This window comes from Photinus pyralis, unplaced genomic scaffold (genome assembly GCF_008802855.1).
Source record: "Photinus pyralis isolate 1611_PpyrPB1 unplaced genomic scaffold, Ppyr1.3 Ppyr1.4_LG7, whole genome shotgun sequence".
Lineage (NCBI taxonomy): Eukaryota > Metazoa > Arthropoda > Insecta > Coleoptera > Lampyridae > Photinus > Photinus pyralis.
Genome location: NW_022170738.1, coordinates 42736213 through 42759540, shown reverse-complemented (window position 1 = coordinate 42759540; position 23328 = coordinate 42736213). Strand labels below are relative to the sequence as shown.

The following is a 23328-nucleotide window of genomic DNA, read 5'->3' as shown; positions in this document are numbered from 1 at the left end:
AACAGGTGATATTTGTGCAAGCAAGAATTGTTATACAATTGGTACCCGCTCGGGTCATATTTCGAGGGGAAATCGTGTAATACTGCCATAATATCCCATTTAATTTTTAAATTTCTATTAATTAAATTTTAAATTAATAAAAAAAAATCATTTCAATACAGAAGGAATGTCCTTAATATTGTTGAGAACATATGATCAGAAATCCATCACTAAGTATTTAATCTGATCGTATGTGCAGTGCATACGAGGGGTCGTTTTTATATTCCTGAACTGGGTTTTTTGAATTTTGATGCAATTTTGATTATGCTGTTTTTTAATCACATATGCCTTCGTAACTTGTGTGGCGATTTACAAAACAATTGCAACATTATTAATTATGTGATAGTTTTGTCCGTCTGTCTGTCTGTTGCCCGTCTCGAGAACGAAAAAAGACAGCGATGTCAAACCTTCGCTAATCGATTTCTACGAGTTCAAGGACCAGTGCTATTGAATAGTGCCGGATCAAAAGTCTGGCTTCCGAATACGAGCTGAGTGGCAAAAAATTCCCCTACTGAAAATCGTATGCGATTCTTCGTATAGTTATTTCTTTTAAAGCATAATTTCCTGTTTAGGAGTTGATTTCGTAATTTTGACCGATATCTTGCAATTTCGATTTACATCTTGCAATTCGGCTTATATCTCCTAACTAATTACTTGATAAATTGCGCAATTTCGACTTATATATCAACGTAATTCGAACTTATATCTGGTAATTTCGACTTGTATCACGTAATATCGAGTTAGGTCTCGTATGTATATCTCATAATTCCGACTTTTATCTCGTAATTTCGACATTACTCGAAATTACGAGATAAAAGTCAACATTTCGAACTGTAAATTGGAATTTCTAGATATATCCAAATTATAACATTTAAGACGAGTGTTTAGATATAAAAAAATAGAAAAAGATGGGGCCCTTCAACGCTTCCGTACATTTTGCTTCTCTACTCATAATTTTGTTTCAAGCATCATTCGTGAACTGCGCCTGGAGTCTACGGTTTAAACGTTATTAGAAAAACTCCTTTTCCTATTCACCCAAGTGTATTTCGCCTTCAATACAAGGCTTATTTTTAAAATTCTCCTTGTTCTACTACTTTAATTACTATCAATCAGTTACACTTTCTCTTGATGTTGTTGGAATATATTAGAAAAAGCGTTTACCCATCCACAAAACAGTTTCTGGGATACCTACAGCGGAAAATAAAATTAGGCTCCACCTACCCCAACTAAAAAAAATGTGCCAAATTCTTGACAGAACAGCTTGCTAGTTCAAACCAAAAATCGCGCTTTTGGAGGTGTCTTCAAAAAATCGTAAGTGTAGGGAAAAAACGTTTCCCACGGAATGTTGTTATTTTTCGATGTACATATTCAATAAAAAGTATATGTTTCTATTTGAAAAAATTAAGTTGACTTACACTTTACCCTTAAGGGACAGTTTTGTGAAAATGTGCATAGCATCATTAAATAGGCCCCTCCATATACCGAATTTTTTTTTATATCTCCGCTATTTTCCGGAATAATCAAGTTAAATGGGACATTCAAATATAAGATTACGGAACTGGTAATCGCAACGTGTGCCGCAACTCACAAAAGATGACCACTACACCCCAATTCGTTTTTCTTATGCAGGTGCAGTTAAACCCCAATAAATCATCCCCTAAAACTGCAAAGGCAAAAGTGCCTGCTTTAAAAGTATCGTATATAACCCGCTACTTGTTATCGTTCTGTTTCGAACTCCATGTCTTTGTTTTACTAGAGAAAACACAAAATTTACTCTTTATTAAATTAATAATTCTAATTAGTTCGTGATAGTCGATAACTTGTTTACGATACGTTCTTTACCTCACGCGCTTTTTTTTACCTTTGTTTGTTATTTTGTTACTAATAATTCATTTATTCTTTACAGTCAAGCAACCCCTCGAAAACTGCACTGGTTATAAAACAATTGTAGATTAATATTTGAAAAAACAGTTGCATGACGTGCCGGCGCTAAAAACTCATATTAAAAAAAAGTTTTAACAGTTTTAAATCCTTTACGCCTAATGTACACTGCTAGAATTGTAACTAAATCAAAATAACCTGTTTTTTAGTTTTTTAGTTGTCAACTTTTACGACCAACCTTACGGAAGGTACATATAATACACGCTCCAGCGACTTTAGGTCAACATTTAATCCGTGGTTATACACGGTGTCCATTTTTCGAGTGCCACTATGGAGATTTCGCTTATCTTAAGAGATAGAAAGTTGATTAAATGGGAGCAAAGTTGCAAATTTCCGTGCTGAATAAGAATCTGAAAAGAAATTTGAAATATCTTCAATAGTTTTGAAGATATCGCAAAAAAACGAAAATGTCTGATTTTCGTTTTTAATTTTTTTATAATAAACTAATCGTAGTAGACATTTCTAATTAACACATTATTCGGACACTTTTTAATGGAGATTTCAAATATGGTATTCTGTTTTTAATAACTTTCAAGATGACGGAGAAACACGTGGCAACTTTAGTTTTTCTTATGGGCGCCATATTGAATTTTGAGATTTTGGGATTACGTCTTTTTTTCTCTTTACAACGATATATCACACATAGTGGTTCAGTATCCCATTTTTCCTAAAAATACAATTTTTCATTTTTTGAGAAGAGTGCTTTGGAAAACAAAACGTTCTTTTGTTGTCAACAAAAGTTTGACAGTTTGATCCATCTGTCTGGTTGCAGCGTTGTCAGAGAAGTAGAAATTCGATTTTCATCTCAACCGCTCGCAAAATTGCCTGCTCATATTAATTGGGTCTATCACCATATTGCTGTCTACATCTTTTAAAAGAACCATATTCGCCCAAGTTTTTATGCAGCAAAGAAAAATACCTCAAACTAGGTTGTTGCCCCTCTGGATAACGCTGCAAGTATGTTGCAGCAGTCATGTGGGCATTTCGATGAGAAGAGAAGTGTAGTAAATTTGGATCATATCTCTTTGATCTGCACTTGAAAAAGGCATTTTCGCAATACAACTAGCATAAACCTAAATGACACTACATGAAATAAGTCAACCTTTTGTTCACAACAAAAGAACGTTTTATTTTTCCAAAGCACTCTTCTCAGAAAATTAAAAATTGTATTTTTAGGAAAAATGTGATACTGAACCACCGTGTGCGATATATCGTTGCAAAGAGAAAAAAAGACGTAATCTCAAAATATGAAAATTCATAATGGCGCCCATAAGAAAAAACTAAAGTTGCCACGTGTTTCTCCGTCATCTGGAGAGTTATTAAAAACAGGATGCCATATTTGAAATCTCCATTAAAAAGTGTCGGAATAATGTGTTTATTAGAAATGTCTACTACGATTAGTTTATCATTAAAAAAATAAAAACGAAAATCAGAAATTTTTGTTTTTTTGAGATATCTTCAAAACTATTGAAGATATTTGAAATGTCTTTTCAGATTCTTATTCAGCACGAAAATTGGCAACTTTGCCCCCATTTAACCAACTTTCTATCTCTTAAGATAAGTGAGATCCCCATAGTGGCACTCGAAAAATGGACACCGTGTATACCCCAATAAAACATCCCCTGAAACTGATATCTTTTCTTAGGCAAAAGTGCCTGGTTTAAAACGAAACGAAATTTACTCTTTATTAAATTAATAATTCTAATAAGTTTGTGATAGTCGATAATTTGTTTATGATAAGTTCTTTCGTAAATACCTCACGCGCTTTTTTTTACTTTTGTTTGTATTTCTATTACTAATAATTTATTTATTATCTACAGTCGAGCAACGTTGCTCGCGGTAGTACTCATATTTGAATTGTTTATAGTGGCGTACGTTTACTTTTCACTTTTTTAATGGAAAGGACTATTTTTCGTGAGGTATTATTAAAGAATGAACAATGACAACATAAACAACATGATCAAACTAGTAAAATTATGAAACTAATTTTCAAACTATATTGTTTATTATGAGTTTTTCTCATAAATTTGATGATGTAATATATTATTTTATGCTGCTATATAAAAAAAAACCACTGACTACAAATTTAAAGTACGTTAACGTTTTATAACTTTGGACACAGTTAAAAAAATGTTTTGAAGATATAATTATTCAGTGTTCCAGAGTCCAGACAAAATTTTCATCCTGTATATTCATGAGGTTTGTCATTTGAAAAAATAGTGGAGCAAAAAGCTTTGTTTCTCCGCAGATAATAAATGAGAAAAAAGGACACAATAAAGTATTTGTCATAGAAGATACATATGCATATTTAGGAAAATCAGGGTTTTTAATTTTTTTCAATAACTTGAATGGAGGGAGGGGGATAGAAATTAATTTTATATTTCATTAAAGGTCTCAACGAAAGGAATTACTTTCTACCAACCATCGTCCTCCTCCTCGTCCCCTTATAGTGATTGGCTATAAACAATTAGTTAGATCTCAACAACGAATTGTTGGAGGAGGGTACTCACAAATGGCGATTGGGATGTCTGAAAGAAAGATATCTATTGGTGATGTCAAATATGTGCAAATATCCGCAGAACGGAGAAAGGTACCCCCAAGTCTCAAAGGGCAGAAAGAACGTTTAGATACGACACATCTTTTGCAAACTTAATTTTTTGAAAGACCCACAAATAGTTAAGGTCAGATATGAATCCTTTTCGATTCTTTCGGAATTTTTCTGAACCGGATTTTCCAAAAACTGCAGGGGCACAATGAAAACGAGTTTTGGTAAAATGAGGCATTTCAAATTCTGAAGAAAGTAGATATATAGTTGGGGAATCTATCCGCTGAAGTTGATCTTCCGGAAACGGAAGGGGTACAATGTGAACGAATTTTGATACATTGACTTGTGAAGATGTTCCGGAATTTATTCAAAATTTATGTGGTGTTCTCGTAAATTATTTGCATTCAAAATTGCTGTCATTACAACAAAAATTATACATACCACGAAAAATCTAAAAGGATAAAATATAGATGACCCAAAGAGTCTCTGAACTGAAGTTTTGTAATGTTGCTCGCTCCATTAGAGTCGTACTTTGTCCCTTCAAAATCCAATTGGTATCCTAAATCCAAGAAACTACCAATTTTTAACACCTATTGTTGCAGGTTGAAGCTGGAACGCTAAGGCTAACATTCCCAATCATGATCAATCCGGTGACCTGGGACGCGCACGCTTTCCCTGTATATTTCGGCGGTACGGAGGTCAGCGAGGACAGTACAATTTTAAGCGTGCCTTCGGTTCAATTGGCCTACTTTACCAACGTCGACACTAAAAAGTTCGATGCAAAGTACTCGTTTTTCCGCACTCGAAATTCGTTCATTACCACTTTGATTGCAGAGGAGCCGCTTGGGAGGACGGGTTCTTGGACAAGATCGAGGAGATACAAGACGGCGGTTTTTTTAAGCATATACGAATTGCGAGATTCGCCTCGAGAACTTTAGATCACGAGTTGGAGAAGAATACCAGAACAGTCATACCGTACTTTACGTCAACATTCGTTATTATGGCGTTGTTTTCTATAGGTAAGTCTGGACTTCGTGAACATGACAAGCTCATTTTTATCCCTAGTTACGTGCATGATGGCCGATTGGGTAAGATCCAAGCCGTGGCTAGGACTTTTGGGAAACGTCAGCGCGTGTATGGCTACAGTAGCCGCATTTGGAACGTGTATGTACCTCGACATCGATTTTATTGGCATTAATCTGGCGGCCCCATTTCTAATGATTGGTGAGTATAACACTTGGAGGATTTGTCTAGTTACTCCATGATGTTGCAGGTATTGGAATTGATGACACCTTCGTAATGTTGGCCGCTTGGAGGAGGACGTCTATCAAAGATACCGTTCCCGAAAGAATGGCGAAAATGTTAAGCGAGGCTGCCGTCTCAATAACAATTACTTCGGTGACCGATATGATCAGTTTCTTTATTGGAATTTTTAATCCGTTTCCTTCTGTTCGCATTTTCTGCATATACTCCAGTGAGTTACACCCAAAATTCCACGTTCTTTAAAATAATGAATACCGTTGTAGGTGTCGCGACTCTTTTCACTTTCATCTTCCATCTCACTTTCTTCACATCGTGTATGGCCCTTGCGGGTTACTGTGAGCAGGGAAATCGGCATTCAATCGTGTGTGTCAAGGTTCAACCGGTATCTAAATCAAGTAAGTCTAATTTCTAACCATTTTCTTATTGATAGACGTAATTTCTACTTCTAATTATTGAACTAAAGAATAATCAATTGTTGAGAATGGGAGCGCCTTAATTTCAAAATTATACGATTGCGTGTTTGGAAAATAATAGACTTTCTTTTGACTTGTAATACACGTGAACGATTACTAAAACTGTTATTTAAACAGGAATTAGGATTTTGCAATGCGTTGCGGTTTGTTCCTTTCGATCCATCAGTTATAAATCGTTGAATTGAAAATGTGAATGTTGTTGTGTGGTGGATTCGCAAAACGTGTCAAAAATCTTTCAATTTCGATTGCTTTCACTTTCTTACTTGAGGTCGTCAAGAGTATTCGTTTACCGTTCGGAAATCTGGCAAAATAGTATACTAATAAAACACATTCTTTGATCCTTTTTGAGTGATCCACCTCAACTCTTTCCATTAGTTATTTAAAAGCCTTGGTTTTCAGGACTAATGTTTAATTTCCGTTTCAACAGCATATTCTTCCCAAAGGTGAATTTAAGTTAATTGAATTTTTTGTTCTATGGTAGATGTTAAATTGACATTTCCATAGGTCTGAATTTAACAGTAAGGGTAGATAAAGTGATCATTTTAACGGCAAGGGTAGAAACAGTAAAACAAATGATCACTCTGAAGACATCTGTCGTTTTAAAAATGGGACGCGGAGCACGAAATAAAATTAAGTTCCAAACAGAAAAAGATAGTGTTTCCATGGATAAGACGGGAGAACCTAGTTTTATAATGATTTATACGGCTTCAATGGGTGGACAGATGATCGAATCGAACTACAGCCTATATCGAAGACTCTTTTTGGTCTTTTTTTAATCGGCGTTTCTACGAATTATTTGGGTGGAATAACCTTTTCCACTTTTCCTAAGATGCAAGCATTCAAATAAATATGAAAAATGTCCAAAAGGACCTAACCACTGCCGAGCACGTGTTGCAACGCCCACATCCAAAATTTACGAGCGACATTCCATTATACATAGCAGTTCGATATGCAGGGAATGCATTCATTTATAGCGTTAAAGCGGAAAAAACCGAAAACATGTCGATTTTTATTCATAATTTAACAATTTATAGTATGAACCTTGTTTGACAGGGATTTTAATTCTCTGGCCAACAATATACGGTTTTTTTAAAAATTTGGTGCAATCCTAACTGAGAAAATTAATTGTGAAGATCTGATATTTGGATAACCAAAAAAAGTTACGTAGAATGAAGCAAACAATGCTATATTTATTATTTAGTACCTAGATATATGTTCATCTTGAACATTTAATTTGATACTCATTACAAAATAAATTGAAAATGCACTAAATAAATAAATGTGACACTCTTTACTTTGTTCTACGTAGAGATTTGTGATTATTACAATGTTATGCAACGGGCCCTACACTAAAGCCCCACTGTTGGGTACAATTTTGCAGCGTTTTTTTCTGCAAATAAGGTTGGGAATTTCCTTTGATTTATTATAGACTCGAAAATCCCCACAGGCAAAGTGTATCATTCAAAGATTACTACAATGCCATTGACTAGTCCTCATGATTCGCTACTAGACTGTGAACTCCCTCAAACACCACCACAAAATTACTGTATATTAATGAAAATCAGAAAAATTGAGTTGTTTAAGAATGCATCTCGCCTTTTACATTAATTTCTCACATACTAAAAATCTGCTTGTCACAATTTGGGATAATAGAAATTTAGTTTGAAATGGCCATCTCTTTTCTTACCTCTAATAACTTGATAGTTTGAAATTGAATTGCGATCAGGAAAGTGATATTCATGTAGAAGTAGACATAGGGATTTCCTATGTCTACTTTTAAATGATAAAAAGTCTTCTGAAGGGCGCCTAACTTTATGCAACCAAAATAACTACCCACAACAGATCAAGATTTGCCTGTCATATTAATTAATTTGACTATTTACGGTTTGACTTCCGTATTCTAATTTTCGTTCGTGTGCGATGTATTCAACTAAAGAAAAAGTTGATATTTCCATAGTGCCGATAACAGTTAAAGGAGCTTAAGAGATTTATTTTCTGTGAAGCCAAAGCAACAAGATTCAAATTAATAATTAATATGACAACTAGATCTTTATTTGTTTCAAGAAGTTATTTTGGTTGCATAAAATTAGGCGTCCTTCAGAAGACTTTTTATCATTTGAAAATGGACATAGGAATTACCTATATTTTGAAAAAAGTTTTACAAAATCGGAAAGGGCATACCCATCTTTGTAACTCTTATGGTTGCTCACAAAAAAATTAAAAAAGAAATGCAAATTTCGCCACTTTTTCTGGAGATGGCTACCAAACGGAACACGTTGGACCCTCGGTTTATTTAAAAAAAATTCTTGTTTTGATCCCCTCTTCTACCAAATTTTTTTACATACTTATATGTAACACCCTGTATAGTTGGCATTGTCAGTCTTGACATAGAAGGCAGCCATAAATCAATACACGAGTTTTTTAATTCGAAACTGAGGTCGTGTATACTTTTTCTATCCTATCCTAAAAGTATTCAAATAAACGTGAGAAATTTGGTCGTGTGAAGTGAGATATTCGAGAAAATTAATGAATTGAAAAAAAAATTGCGAGACTTTGATAGTATTCAGTCTTCCTAAAATTTAAATATTTAAAGAATCGTACAGATTGAAAGAAGATGAAACTTTGGTCGTCTTCACTTTTCCTATAATTCAAATATGCAAATCAATACCTAGGGAGATTTGACCGTGTGTACTTCTTTTCAAGTAAAAGCATTCAATGTGAAAATGAAAATATGGGAAACTTTGTCCGGGTTCCCTTTTTCTGAGTTTGAAGGAAAATGGATAAAACTATCGCCGTGTGCACCTTTTCTCAGTTAAGGTTAATTAATGAATTGAACTACTTTTTTTTGTATACTTTTTTGCACACGGTGTTTAGGGATGCTAAAAATGTTCACTCTGAGCCAAAGGGGACACCGGTACATGTAAGGTAGAGAATCTCAAGAAATTTCCCTGGATTTTCCTTAGAGTTCTGTATTCTAACAGAAGAAATATTTGGAGGTTGTTGATAATTGAAATTTTAAAATTAATGGTACATTGAACTTTTTGCAGGTAAAATTGATATTTAGAAAAATTGAAATTGATCAATGCTCCTATGTGGTATTGAGAGATTGAAATAACACTCCCAGTCTTCACCACGGTTACCAGGTAACTGTTGTCGATTGTAATATTTAGAACCAGAATTTCCACACAAAATGTTCGATGATTAAAGTTGATTAAAGACTGAATATAATAAAAATAATAATAACAGTTACCTGGTAACTGTGGTGGGAGTGTTACTTCATTGATGTTTAGAGTATTGGACATGCTTGATGTTGGAAAGATTTATGAAATTATTGTCTTGTTCGTCCATCCGGTACTATTGTCCTTCCCAAAAAAAAACCACCAGAAAATTCTTAAAAACTGAATACTTCAGAGATTTTGTACCGGGAAAGAAAAGACACCCCTCTGTATACGAAGATTCGATAACCTTTTCCCAAAAACTACCATAAGAATGTTAAAGGTAAATCGTACTACTGCCCTTTCCCAAAACATTTTCAGTAAATTCTTAAAAGCTGAATACTTCAGTGAGAGAATCTTGTACCGGGAGCTCTGGGTTACCTCCCCAGAAACTGAAAGATACCCCTCACTATGTGTCGATTAACTTTTCTCAAAATTACCACAAAAATGTTAAGAACAACAGGAAAATAGTTATCGATCTATCTTTTGCTGGGGAGTATTCCATACTTCACAGACCCCCCGGTACTCTTGTCCTTTCCCAAAAAACTACCAGGAAGTTCTGAAGAGTTGAATATTTCACTGAGAAAATCTGGTAGAAACGACAAGAATCTTAATAGCAACAGGAAAATAGTTTTAGATCTTTCTTTTGCTGGGGGGGGGGGGGGGTATCATTGTTATTAAAATTTCACATAAAAATCATCACAAATAATATCACAGAGTCAGTAGGTAAAAATTGTTAAAGTAAATAATAGTTATTTATTATATAAAACGATAAAGAGATATTTTAACCATTGACTTTCACGAAATGGTTAGTTTCCCTTTATCGTGGTGCATAATACTAAACTTTATTTTATAGCAGGAGCCATACAAATCATTGTAAAGCTTCTGACATTTCCCTCGACATTTCTGAATTTAATTTAGAGCATTGTCGTATGTTCTGAACGTCGTTTTATATCATACTTCGCGTCCCATTTGAAATAAGAATGACAGATGTCATTAGAATGCACAATCATTTCACTTTAACTATATCCTTACAGTTAACGTAATCACTTTATCCTTCTCTCACGGTTAAAGAGCGACTTAGCATACTCATTCAAACCTATTGGCTATGACCTAATAAGTGGACTTCTGCTCAAGGAACTACCAAAAAAGGGCATTATGAAGCTGACGCATCTATTCAATGCAGCATTACGATTAAAGTACGTACCGATGCAGTGGAAAATTGCAGAAGTTATTATGATTCCTAAACCAGGGAAGCCGCCCAATGAGAAAGCATCATACCGACCGATTTCACTATTGCCAACCATATCCAAACTATTCGAGAAGCTGCTTCTGAAACGCCTCAAGCCTATTATTGAGGAAAAGCAGCTCATTCCAACTCACCAGTTTGGGTTTCGGAACAAACATTCGACCATTGATCAAGTACATCGAATCACCGATACAATTGAAAGAACCCTAGAAAAAAAAGAAATATGCGCAGCGTTATTTCTGGACGTGGCCCAGGCTTTTGACAGGGTATGGCACGAGGGCCTCGACTACAAAATAACTAAAAATCTGCCTAAGCAGATGAGCCACATTCTAAAGTCATATATCTCTGGCCGCCAGTTCAGGGTGAGATATGGCGAAGCATACTCTGGACTAAAAGATATTGCCGCAGGTGTACCGCAAGGAAGTGTCCTTGGGCCAGTTTTATATTTGCTTTACACGAGTGACATCCCTATGAGTGTAGAAGTGACGACAGCCACATTTGCCGACGACACTGCATTACTAGCCACAAGCAACGAAATACAAACAGCTACAAACAAACTACAAGCAGCCGTCAACAACGTCACCAATTGGACTAAAAAATGGCGAATCAAACTAAATGAGACCAAGTCTACCCACATAAACTTCACAAATAAAAGAATTAATTACTTACTTGTAGTGATCAACCAGCAAATAATTCCTTACGCTAACACAGCTAAATACCTGGGCATGACACTAGATGCCAAACTCAGGTGGAAAGAACATATAAAGAAAAAACAACACACAAAAAAATCTAATGTAAAAATTATTCAAACTTTTCAAAACAAAGTACTGCGCAGCATTGTAAATGCTCCATGGTACATCAGAAATGAAGACATCCACAAAGACCTAAAAGTGCCTATGGTCAACGAGGTGATTAAACGGTTTGCGGAAAAACATGAAACAAGATTACATGAACATGTAAATATCGAAGTGCTACGACTACTCGACAACAGTGGACTTATCCGTAGATTGAAAAGGCAAAAACCCTTCGAACTAGTGTAAGTTAAGTGAATCAAGGGCAATTAAAACATGTGAAACAACTAAACAAGTGTTTTTTAACATATGTGGAGTGCGCCAATGGGAGTACATCCACCAATCGCTAAGACTTATCTAGATTTAAGACTGTAGACTTAGATGTAGGTAAGAAACTGTTAAAAACAAATTGCTACATAGTACCTACTAGTTGCAATGTATACGCCTAGTGCGTGTTTAATAAAAAAAAAAAAATTCAAACCTATTAAAATGTCAATTTAACATATGCTATAAAATAAATAAATAATTCGTATAAGTACTGATATCGAATACGAACTTCTGACTATGCAGTGAAGATTGTATGAAGCACCTCACGGATTCACCGAAAAATCTATGATTACCCCTCAAAATTCTCACATTAATCTGTAAGATTTTCCAACAATAAATTATTATTCTTATTATATTATTATCCTTCTTGTTTGTTTGTGTTGATACATGTTACAGATAAAGGAGAAGAGCGCTCTTCTGAGCTCAAAAAACCAGGGTTCAAAGTAATCTTTTTATTTTCGAAGACTCCTTGATATAACGTTTGATTACATACTGGTTTTCGGTACAATCTAATTGTAATTCCTACATTTGTTTGATACTTATCTAACAATTGTAGCTTCGTTATTTTCTGCGGAAGTCTGTTTTGGTATTAAAATTTCCATGACTAGGGAGTTGTTATTAAATTACCCTCGACTGCGAAATACTATTGTTTATGTTCTACCCTTTCAATTATTTTGTTTCTTTAGCTTATCAAGAACAGAACAAGGATAAAGGATAAAAAATAAAATAAAAATAAGATGAAGGGATGATCCTAAAACGTTGACTTTTCGTTCAACATTGACACGGTTCTATCCTATTTTATTCCTATATTTCGACTCTGGATTGTGAATTACCCTTGAAAGTATTTATGTAATTATTATTGTTTGTTTCAGGACATCGATCCATCTTCTACCGTCTACTTTGTACGGGAGGCGTTGATCCCAACGACATAGACAACGCCACGGACAACAAAGAACACAGACTGATGGTGTTCTTCCGCGACTACTTCGCCAAATTTTTAAATAACAGCTTTGCGAAGATCTTAATAATAACAACGTTTTTACTCTACCTACTCGGCGCCGGCTACGGGGTCACGCAAATCGAGGAGGGACTCGAGCGTCGCAAAGTGGCCAAATCGGATTCGTACGCGATCGAATTTTTCGATCGGGAGGACGACTACTTTCGAGAATTTCCCTACAGGTACGTCCTCTCCTGTGGATTCTGTGTAATTTTTCCCATTTTAGAATCCAAGTGATAGTGAGTGGGGAGTTAAACTATTCTGATCCAGTAATTCAGAAGGAAGTGGAGCATTTGACGCAGACTTTCGAGAACACTTCGTATGTTTCTGGTTCTTTGTACAGTGAGTCTTGGTTGAGAAGCTTTCTTTCGTACGTTGAGCACAATAATGATTATTTAAATATTACAATCGACAATGAAAATGACTTTCTAAGTGCATTAAAGGAGGTAAGTGAGAGTTGCTCGTGACATAGGGGACTCTCAATACAATTGTAGCACTGGTTGTACCCTTCAAGTCAATACGCTCTAGATGTCAAATTTAACAAAAACGGTACAAGAATTCAGGCAATGCGGTTCATGATCCAGGCAGTTAATATTTCTGGAACCGAGCATGAAAAAGAGATGGTTCAGGCCTTAAGACAAATCTGTAGCGAGTCACCTCTAAACGTTAGCGTTTTCCATCCGTACTTTGTGTTTTTCGATCAGGTAGATCATTAAACAACCCGATAATGGTGTGCCTGACACGATTTTATTACAGTTCGAGTTGGTAAAGCCGATGTCAATCCAAAACATGGTAATGGGTGCTATCATAATGATGGTGATATCATTCCTATTCATACCGAATCCATTGTGTTCTCTGTGGGTCGCCTTCAGTATAATTTCCATAGAAACTGGCGTCGTAGGTTACATGGCGCTTTGGAAGGTGAACCTGGATTCAATCTCAATGATTAACTTAATTATGTGCATCGGATTCAGCGTCGATTTCACTGCGCACATCTGTTACGCGTACATGTCTTCGTCAGCAAAACACCCAGACAAGCGGGTGCAAGAATGTCTATACGCACTTGGTCTACCCATCTTCCAAGGAGCCTTCAGTACAATACTCGGCATGGTCGCACTACTACTACCCAACAACTATTTATTCAGCGTATTCTTCAAAATGGTGTTTTTGGTAGTATTCTTCGGTGCAATGCACGGATTATTCCTTCTCCCCGTCTTGCTCTCAATATTTGGACCGGGATCTTGTACAAACTACGACGATCCAGACGAAATCAAGTTGTCATCAATTGAGAAAACGTTCCCGCGTCCATACTGCATACCACACCCTCAATTTACGCTTAACGGCTCCAACTTGGGAAACAACCTTAAGGGCCACAATCTATCATTGGAAAATAAACCGGGGGGTCCAAAAGTGAACAAGGCCTATGTTGACCTTGAAAAAGATCTGGGCCTAGGCACGTCAGAGGAAAACTCGAGCGAGTCCAGCTCGAACAAGTCCAATAAGAAGAATATCTTGGACGAAGATATCAGCGCGTGGCGTCGAAGTTATAACCTCGACTTACCAGCGCAACGAGTATTGGATATATTTGGCAATGACACGGAGAAAGAGTGGCGTAAGAGTAGGGAGCTGTACGAAAGCCGCCGGAGATCCAGTGATAATTGGCGCAAATACCAAGATTCGTACAACAAGAGCGATGAGGAGAGGTACAATCGACGATGCACGCCTCCCCAAGAGAGCTACTACAGAAGGCCACTGAGCAGATCGAGCTCCCATCACAATTTACAGCACCCTCGGTATGTGCAAGAACTTAGATTTCCGTAATGGAAGTTAATTAGTGCATTCAATTAACATTAGCCGTAGTTAAAAGGGGGGGCGTGAGTGTGACTGGCAGCATCCGGCAGTGACGTTAAACCGGTGCTTCAAAATTGAGGTGTCAATACAATTCGTGCAGCAACAGTGAAACCGTGGCCAATCCGTATCAAATATACTGCCATACTGATTTAGTTATTTGTCAAACCAAAATCCAAAACCCGACTTTGCCATTTAAAATCCATATAGAAAAGGACTTATATTTATTTTTAAATTCAATCCTACGCTGCTACTTTAGGGATTAGGAGAAAATTTGTATTTATTTTTAGTTTGAATATTATTTTTGAATTTTTGAGTAAAGACTGACCAATAACTTTTAATGTTTAGCCAGTCGATACTTTTGCATAAGTAGTTAGCTAAATTTTGTATGTCTAATTTTGTGTATGTTTATAAAGTTATAGGTTTTTAATCTGTGTGTGCTCAATCAATTTTTAATTTGTACATAAACGTTCGAAATATATTTTTTAAATACGAGTAGTTGATATATAAAATTAAGTAAGAGGTGCCCATACATTAACTACACGTTTATGTATTATTATACAAAAATCTGTAATAATTTTAGTCAATAGCAACAGAAAACGATGTTTTTTTCATAGATCTGCGAATGTGCAAACCCAACTCTTAAATAAACGCTGGGTTTATTTTAATACAAAAATCTGCAGAAAATGTCTTGCAATTTCGTAACAAATAAGAAAGTATAAAAATACGCTTGGTATCGAAACTTTTTTGAGAAAACTTTTCTTCACCCAAAAAGAATTTCAATATCAACTTGCTACACGGTTATTACATTCTATTTTGTAAAGTTTTAGTAACATTTTTTTGGATTTCCTAAAAAAACCACTTAAAAAATAGGAACATCGAAAAAATCAAAGTAGGTCTAGGAGGTTTACTCAGTTTCTCATTCTGCAATAACTTTTCTTAATAATGTTTGTGCGTATCTCGTCCCCCAAGAACACTTCAGTCTTATAGTACTAATCTAGCACACACTGATTCGAATCTCAAAAAAAACACTAAGGGGGGCCAAAATTAGAAACAATGACGAACTTATAGCAGCTTAGTAAATAATTGCGTCATAAGGTTGTAACAAAGCACTCGTTTTCCTTCTTGAAGTTTCTTACCCAAAGTTATGACCACACCGTATCTTTGTTAAGGCGACCAGCTTAGCTGAACACCCGGTATCTAGAAGCATTTTAAGTTGGAAAGAGAGCTTTCGGCGGCTGTAAAATCAATTTAAATATTCCTATAGAAACGATTGCAAAATGATAAAACCACTACGTCACTTACGTGCGTTATCGGCGGTAAGGCAAACAATTAAACAAAATACAAACATACAAAGCTGACCCCTCGTCTCCTAGAGCAAATACGTAAATTCAAAAACTATTTAATGACGAAGCGCCCAACTTAAAACGCTTCTAGATACCAGGTGTTCAGCAACTGGTCGGCTTCACAAAAATCATAACTTCGGGTATAAAACTTCAAGGCGGAACACGTTCTACCTTTCATGTTATTCTAATGGAAGGTCTCATAAAAAAATCAATAGATGAAAGGAGTAGGGTGATCAGAAATTGGCAACTATGGCCTCTTACACCTTATCAAAATTGAGGGGAAGGGGGGAGACACTGGCTTTATTCTTTATGGTACTCTAATGAATGGTCTCAACACGTTGTTTCAATTTGATTTTATAAGAAGCATAAGCACTTTTACTATAACTTTTTTAATTATAAACGCAGAAAAAATTCCTTCCTTGGTGCAAGCCGCGACACAATAACGAACCAAATGGCGAAAAAGGTAAAACAATAGCTCCGATATTGTGACAATTTGAGGTTCTTTCTGTAGGCGACTAGTTACATAATATTTCCTATGTAGGTAAGACAAGGAAAACAAATTCAAAAAGGCGGTATACTGCTTAAGAACGATTTTATCGATAAAAAGTAACTCAAAAAATTGGTAGCCTTTTTCCTGTTGTGTTTTCAGAATAATGCAAAAAAGCAAGTCGATTAATATATAAGAATAGCCATTCTGTGACATTAGCTTAAACATGTTTCGGTAATATTTGACAGATCTATAACGTCATCGATATTTTTGAGAAATCGGAGGAATTAAGAAAATTATAAATTGTAATTATAAATCTAATTTTTGTTTCAATAATTATTCACGGCACACGTGATTTTAGTAAAGTAAAAATCAGTAAAAATTTTTACTAAAATCACTCGTGCCGCGAAATTTTTGAAACAAAAATTAGATTTTTACGCAAACACTAACTCTAATTAATTTATTTTTTCCGGTTTCCTGAACTGAAAAATAATAAATGAGAATCTGAGCAGACTCAGAATATTTCAAGCTACAATAAACCTATTTACAACTTTGCTCTAAATTAATTAGGGGAGAAAATATTTCGATATGAAGAAATTACCATTGAAATCCCTTATGGTGCATAAACCGATTCTACACCCTGTATTTAACTAGTATCGATAATATATTTGCAGCAACAGTTACCAGTAATATATTTTCGAAAGTAAAAAAAAAACTGGAATTTGACATAATGCAGATCATGGAACGGTACTAATTTTTTGATTTCTCAAAAAAAACGTAACATAGGAAATATTTGCTACTGCGAATAGCAGAATAGGTACACTGAGTTTAGTAAAGAACCATCTTCGTCTTAGTTGCATTTGCGATGCAAAAACTAAATTCTGTGAGTTTTATTTAACCACAATAGCAATAAAATGACTCTCCAATGGCCAATGGTAGCATTTGGGAAAATAAATGTGATTACCATCAACAACCGAATAAGATACGTCATATTTTCCAAAATTTCCAAACTTGCATTAATTTACCACGCAAAAATTAAATTTGGTGAATTTAAACAGCAATAGCAAACACGAGGCGAACGTTGTGTTCTGAAAGGGCCATCGAGACAAAAGTACCCTATTCCCAAGGATGGTCTATAATTTATTAATTGACCATATGATTAAATTAAAACCCAATCGTAAACGTATTGTGATTCTATACTTTCTTTAGGAAAATATTTTCAACATGTGTGTCCATAGAGATAAGACATTAGTCATAAACAGATGTGCCGTTGGCGTAAACAATCCAAAAGGATAGTTTTACTATTAAATGGATACATTTGGTTGCTTTGAATACAAACTTAAAATTGCACATTTTTTACGTAATAGCGGGTGGATCTATAAAAAACAATCAACGCGCAAAAAACTACACGAAAACCTGCACGAAAATGCTAGTAACATCGCTAAATATTAAAGATTAAACGATCGACTTCATTTTGGAAAAACCACAATTCTTATCTTACAGGTGAACTGGTTAATCAAATCAAGCATAGTAGAATGCGCTAAAATTGGACGATATTTTACACCCTCTTTGCAATTTGTGTCACTGTGTCGAAAGTTAAATTTGGTAATTTTTTTCAGGTTTTGGCACATTTCAAAATTTTTTTCGTAAAAGTAAAGTAATCGAGAATTATTGTAACATACGGATTTTCTGCAGCGTCCTCCATACACCACAAAAAATTGGGCGCTTTTCGTCTATTGACGCCATTTTATGTACGTACCTACAAATTTCAAGGTAACTACACATAAATACGAAATTAAAAATTTTTACGTTTCTGAATGGCTAATATGGCTGACATTCAGTATTGAAAACCTTGCTCCAATACAGCATTTGGGGAAGCATATACTTTTTGGGTTTACTAATATTAAGGGCGATGGACAAAAATAAGTTCGACAAACTTAAAATTAAAACCAGCAAACAAGAAAATGACTCACCCCTGCCGATCGTTCTTCCTCTGAATAGGCCACAGGAATCAAAACGTTCTTCATTATCACTAAATGTAAAAAAGCAATCCCGATTCACTACGCGAAAAAATACCACGAAAATCCGGACGAAGAATGTTACCTATACAGCGACAGTCCACGCACAAGAATTACTGTACAAATTTACTACATTTTGGGAAAACATACGTTCCTTATCTTGCAAGCTGCAAATGGGCCGGTTATTAATCGCTCGTATAAACGCGCGAATATCAACACGTGTACAAAATTGAACGATGTGACGATAACGCACCTGCGTATTAAAATTGGAACAATAGAGTTCGGTTTTTCCACTGTTCTTTTGGAGTTCTGGGTTCAAATTTTAACTGCCTCGATGAGGACAGCCATTCACAATCACAACTACAAAATTTAACAAATTTTCACCATTTTTCTCCTGTGGGGCTTTTTTGACGTGCCACGTTCTGGTACGAGGTTTTGCTAAACTTAAAAATGCATAATTAGATTCTCAATTGTAGGTTATTGAAATGCAAAAATCTTAATTTAACCTTTTCAGCCTTGTTCAATGTTGAGAAAATTTGAACAAATTTAATCGACTTGAACTTGGACGTGTGACCAAGCGCACGGCAACGTGCATACATCATTTTTTGTATCTCAAAATGCTAAATTAACACCAAAAATAGGCCGACCACACAAAACAGCCTGTTGGGTTGATATTGAAACAAAATTTAAAAAAATGATTGTCGTCACGTCCGTGGGTCCGTCCGTCGCTACATACTGTGTGTCAACGAATTTATTAGACAAGCCATACTTTCTAGAGTATTAGGTATATCCAAATGAGATTTGGTACAGGTAAATGGTACATGAACAGGAGAGTTTTCCATATTTTTCACTTTGCGCTCACTTCCCGTTTCACCGGAAACGGTCCAGGTTTTGAATTTTAAATGGAACAATATCCATATCAATTGTGTTGTACCAATTATCCAACTATTGTCTAGATAACAGTATTAAGCACGGGGGTCTTCATTTAAAATCCTTTACTCCGCTCTATGCGCATCAAATTTGGTCGGAGTGATAAAAAATGCGCTTTATCTGCAAGATTTGTGCACAAATTGAACTCATGGGCTGCAAGATATGATAACATCCCACAGAGTCAAACTTTTCGTTTGCACCCTGTATCTCAAAAACTCAAAATACTCATTAACAAATTGCCACAGAGTTGCGAAAATTGCAAGTCTCTAACTTTACAACCCAGATACACTGAAGTCTCAAGCAAAATAGGACAAACGGCACAATTTATTTGTGGATGTGCATTTAATTCCATCCTTTCCTTCCTTTTTTTTAAAATTTCCGAAAACCCGTCCAAAAATAAGAAAGTTAGCACTACACATGCACAACCGATTCTTTGACACGTCGTTTCAATTTGATTTTTTAAGAAGCATCTTAGCGTATACAATGTATAAGCACAATAAACGTATAAAATTATAGTATACGAAAAAGATTGATTTTTTACTATAACTTTTTTAATTATAAACGCAGATAAAATCCCTTCCTTGGTGCAAGCCTCGACACAATAAAGAACCAAATCGCGAAAAAGGTAAAACAATAGCTTCGATATTATGACAATTAGGGGTTCTTTCTGTAGGCGAATAGTTTTTCTATTGTAGTTACTTATAGTTTTCTATGTAGGTAATTTCTTCAAACTTCACAGATACTTTGAAAACAGTTGTTGTTCTTACAGTAGGATCGTAAACGTTTGCTTAATATTTGATCTTATTTTATATACAGTGTGTTCCCGGAAATTATAGACATATATCTATAAGATTGTTGCTTATTCCCAATAATTCTTAAATGTAGGTATAATAGTGACCGTTTTCACACAAGGGCCACAGGGTGGTGCGAAAATTGGAAGACCCGTATTTTAAGCAGAAAAATTACAAAGCGAGATAAGGAGGCCAAATTCGAAAATGCGGTACACTGTTTGAGAACGATGTTATCGATTAAAGGTAACTCAAAAAATTGGTATCTGTTTCCCTATTTTCAGAACAGTACAAAAAAGCATAGTATATAAGAATGATCATTCTGTGACATTAGCTTAAACATTTTTCGGTCATATTTGACAGCTCTATGACGTCATCGATATTTTTGAGGAATCGGAGAAATTAAGGAAATTATAAATATAATTATAAATCCAATTTTTGTTTCAATAATTATTCACGGCAGGAGTGATTTTAGTCAAACTTTTTACCAAGATCACAACAAAAATAAGATTTTTACGCAAATACTAATTCTCATTTATTTATTTTTTCCAGTTTCCCGAACTGAAAAATAATAAATGAGGACATGAGCAGACGCAGAACTTTTCAAGCTACAAATCACCTATTTACAACTTTGCTCTAAGTAAATTAATTAGGGGAGAACATATTTCGATATAAACCGGTGCTACACCCTGTATTTAACTAGTATAATATATTTGACACCAATACCAAGTCTGTAAGTGGTATAATTCCAGAGCCTTTGTGACTGAGACGACAGACAGACAGCAAAAATGCACTTTTTATTTTTTTAAAGTGAAAGTGCAAAAAGATAGTAGAAAATTGTTTTCTTAAGCAACATCATTGAATAAATTTTTATTCAATGGCAACGTCATAGGTATGGCACCCATCACAGCAAAATTGTCGCAAACGTTTCTTTCCAAGTCAGAAAATCTTCAATCTGACTATTAGGAGAGCATGAATCAAAGAATATTTAAATGACAACTTTGGTATAGGCAGCCAGCGCAGCGACGCTGTAGATTGTAGATGGAACTTTAGAACTACAATATTATTATCAATCTATTATTTATTGATTACAATTTGCAGTTTTGAATTTTTCATCCAATCTCGCAGAAACTATACGTATATTGAGTAAATCTTCACTCAACGGTATAATTGATGTACCAGATATACACGTAACGTATTAAACACCTACTAAGTACTAGCACAGATTTAAACACTTAAATCTGTGGTACTAGTACAAAAGCACTAGCAATTACAAAATAATCTTTTAAAATATATTTTTGTGTGAAGTTCGCGTTTATGCATTTTGTCAATATGGAAAATTTTCAGAAACTCAAAGAAGACTAGTAATGTTTTAAAAATAGTTACTAAATCGCATCACCGTTTCACGTATCAGTCAGTTCAGTTACGTTTTTCTTTGCAAGTAACAAATCATCAATCTGGCTATCAAGAGAACATGAATCAAAGAATATCTATAGATTTTCGTTTGCGACTAATAGTAAAAAAATTTCCAGCACATCATATCATGCTAATAGAGTTTCCATCAGGACAATGGTGAAGTACTGCAATAACAAACGGTTAGATGTCAGCGTGCGCGTTTTCACTTGAGGAAAATAAATTTTCCTAGCTGTGGAAAACAATTGAAAACGCGGTGCTAACTTGCATACATTACATTTCAACCACTAGATAGGGCTAACCGCTCCTAGACCACTACACACTTTTACAAATATGTAAAAACAATAATAGGTAAGGTACACATTCAGAGCTTTTCAGCGGTCATGTTCCAAAAATTATCGTTTGGTACCTGACTGGAAAATCGTTCTTATAAATATAATATCAAATAACACTAAAAAATTAGTAAATAAGAAAAAGAATTAAAGAAAATAAGAACTGAGTATGGCTGATGAGCCCATAATGGTAAAATGTGTACTTTCAACAAGTAAGAAAATCGCTAATCTGGCTATTAGGAGAACATGAAACAAAGAGTATTGGAAATACAATTTAAGTTGCTCGATAAACAGCTAGCGACATCTGTGGTATGTCGCGCCTGGTTACAACGCTATAATGTCATAATGCCGTTTCAATTTCTCAATAGGAAAGTACCACATCAGCGCGGCTAGATGTCAGAGCAAGAGTATCCATTTTCATGCAAGAAAATGTGAAAAACTATTGCTTGACGACTGTCATTTCAACTACTTCTATACAGACCCTTCCCTTCCGTTTGTACAAAAGGCTGGGTCCCACACCACATGCCAATATTTTGAACATAGTAATCAGGAACCCATATCAAAAAAGGGTACCGTTCGTTGTTTGGATTGTACAGACATTGAATTTGATAGTTATAAATTCAATGGTACAGATTATATGATCGTTGAGTGAAGGATTATCATTGAATTTATAAATAGTTATAAATTCAATAATGGGATTATGCTATTTAATTACTCAATGCAGTCATAGGAAAAGTCCTGGTCTCATGCATGAAATAGTACCTAAGCCTAAGTGAAGGAAACACCGTTCATATCCAAAACAAGTATATCCGGGCAAAAGAAATCTCGTACGTTATGATTGTGCGATGATGCCAGCAAAAGTACTTCTTACCGATTTTTCCAGACCTTAAACGACCAGATTCCTTTTTGTGGAACAAAAGGCAAACATTCAATTTGTTTTTAAATTCAAATCGTTCTGAGATAGAAAAGTTAAAAACACAACTCAACTCTTAGCATGCTCCTAGAGTGCAATATAAAATGACACAAAAACGATAATAATTAATGTATTACATAGTGAATTGTACTAAAAAGTGCAGCTGTGATTTGTGAATATATTAATTTATTTATTTGATCTAAATTTTCCATAAAAGACATCCAAATAGTAGGGTTCTACTATAGGTATGCATAATAGACCAAACTCAAAATACTACAACTTCCAACAAGTACGAAAAACGCCAATATGCCTATTAGGAACACATGAAGTGAAAGAATGATTACCTTATAAAATAACACCTAGCGAGACCTGTGGTAGACGGAGCTTAACTACAGGACAAAACGTGCGGTTTT

The 23328-nt window shown here is 35.1% G+C and overlaps 1 protein-coding gene and 1 long non-coding RNA gene across 2 annotated transcripts in view; one reads left to right on the top strand and one right to left on the bottom strand.

Moving 5' to 3' along the window:
• Positions 1 to 15183, top strand: part of LOC116176631 (patched domain-containing protein 3) — a 43987-nt gene extending 28804 nt beyond the window's left edge. Inside the window, exons 4-12 of the mRNA XM_031495284.1 lie at positions 5128 to 5309; positions 5360 to 5544; positions 5591 to 5749; positions 5799 to 5999; positions 6052 to 6183; positions 12716 to 13022; positions 13067 to 13286; positions 13335 to 13544; positions 13597 to 15183. Coding sequence (XP_031351144.1) covers positions 5128 to 5309; positions 5360 to 5544; positions 5591 to 5749; positions 5799 to 5999; positions 6052 to 6183; positions 12716 to 13022; positions 13067 to 13286; positions 13335 to 13544; positions 13597 to 14661 — 2661 coding nt within the window. The 3' untranslated portion in view covers positions 14662 to 15183. The remainder of the gene's footprint in view (positions 1 to 5127; positions 5310 to 5359; positions 5545 to 5590; positions 5750 to 5798; positions 6000 to 6051; positions 6184 to 12715; positions 13023 to 13066; positions 13287 to 13334; positions 13545 to 13596) is intronic.
• Positions 1 to 18663, bottom strand: part of LOC116176632 — an 85185-nt gene extending 66522 nt beyond the window's left edge. Inside the window, exon 1 of the long non-coding RNA XR_004146480.1 lies at positions 18495 to 18663. This is a non-coding gene — a long non-coding RNA (uncharacterized LOC116176632). The remainder of the gene's footprint in view (positions 1 to 18494) is intronic.
• Positions 18664 to 23328: the final 4665 nt, after the last annotated feature.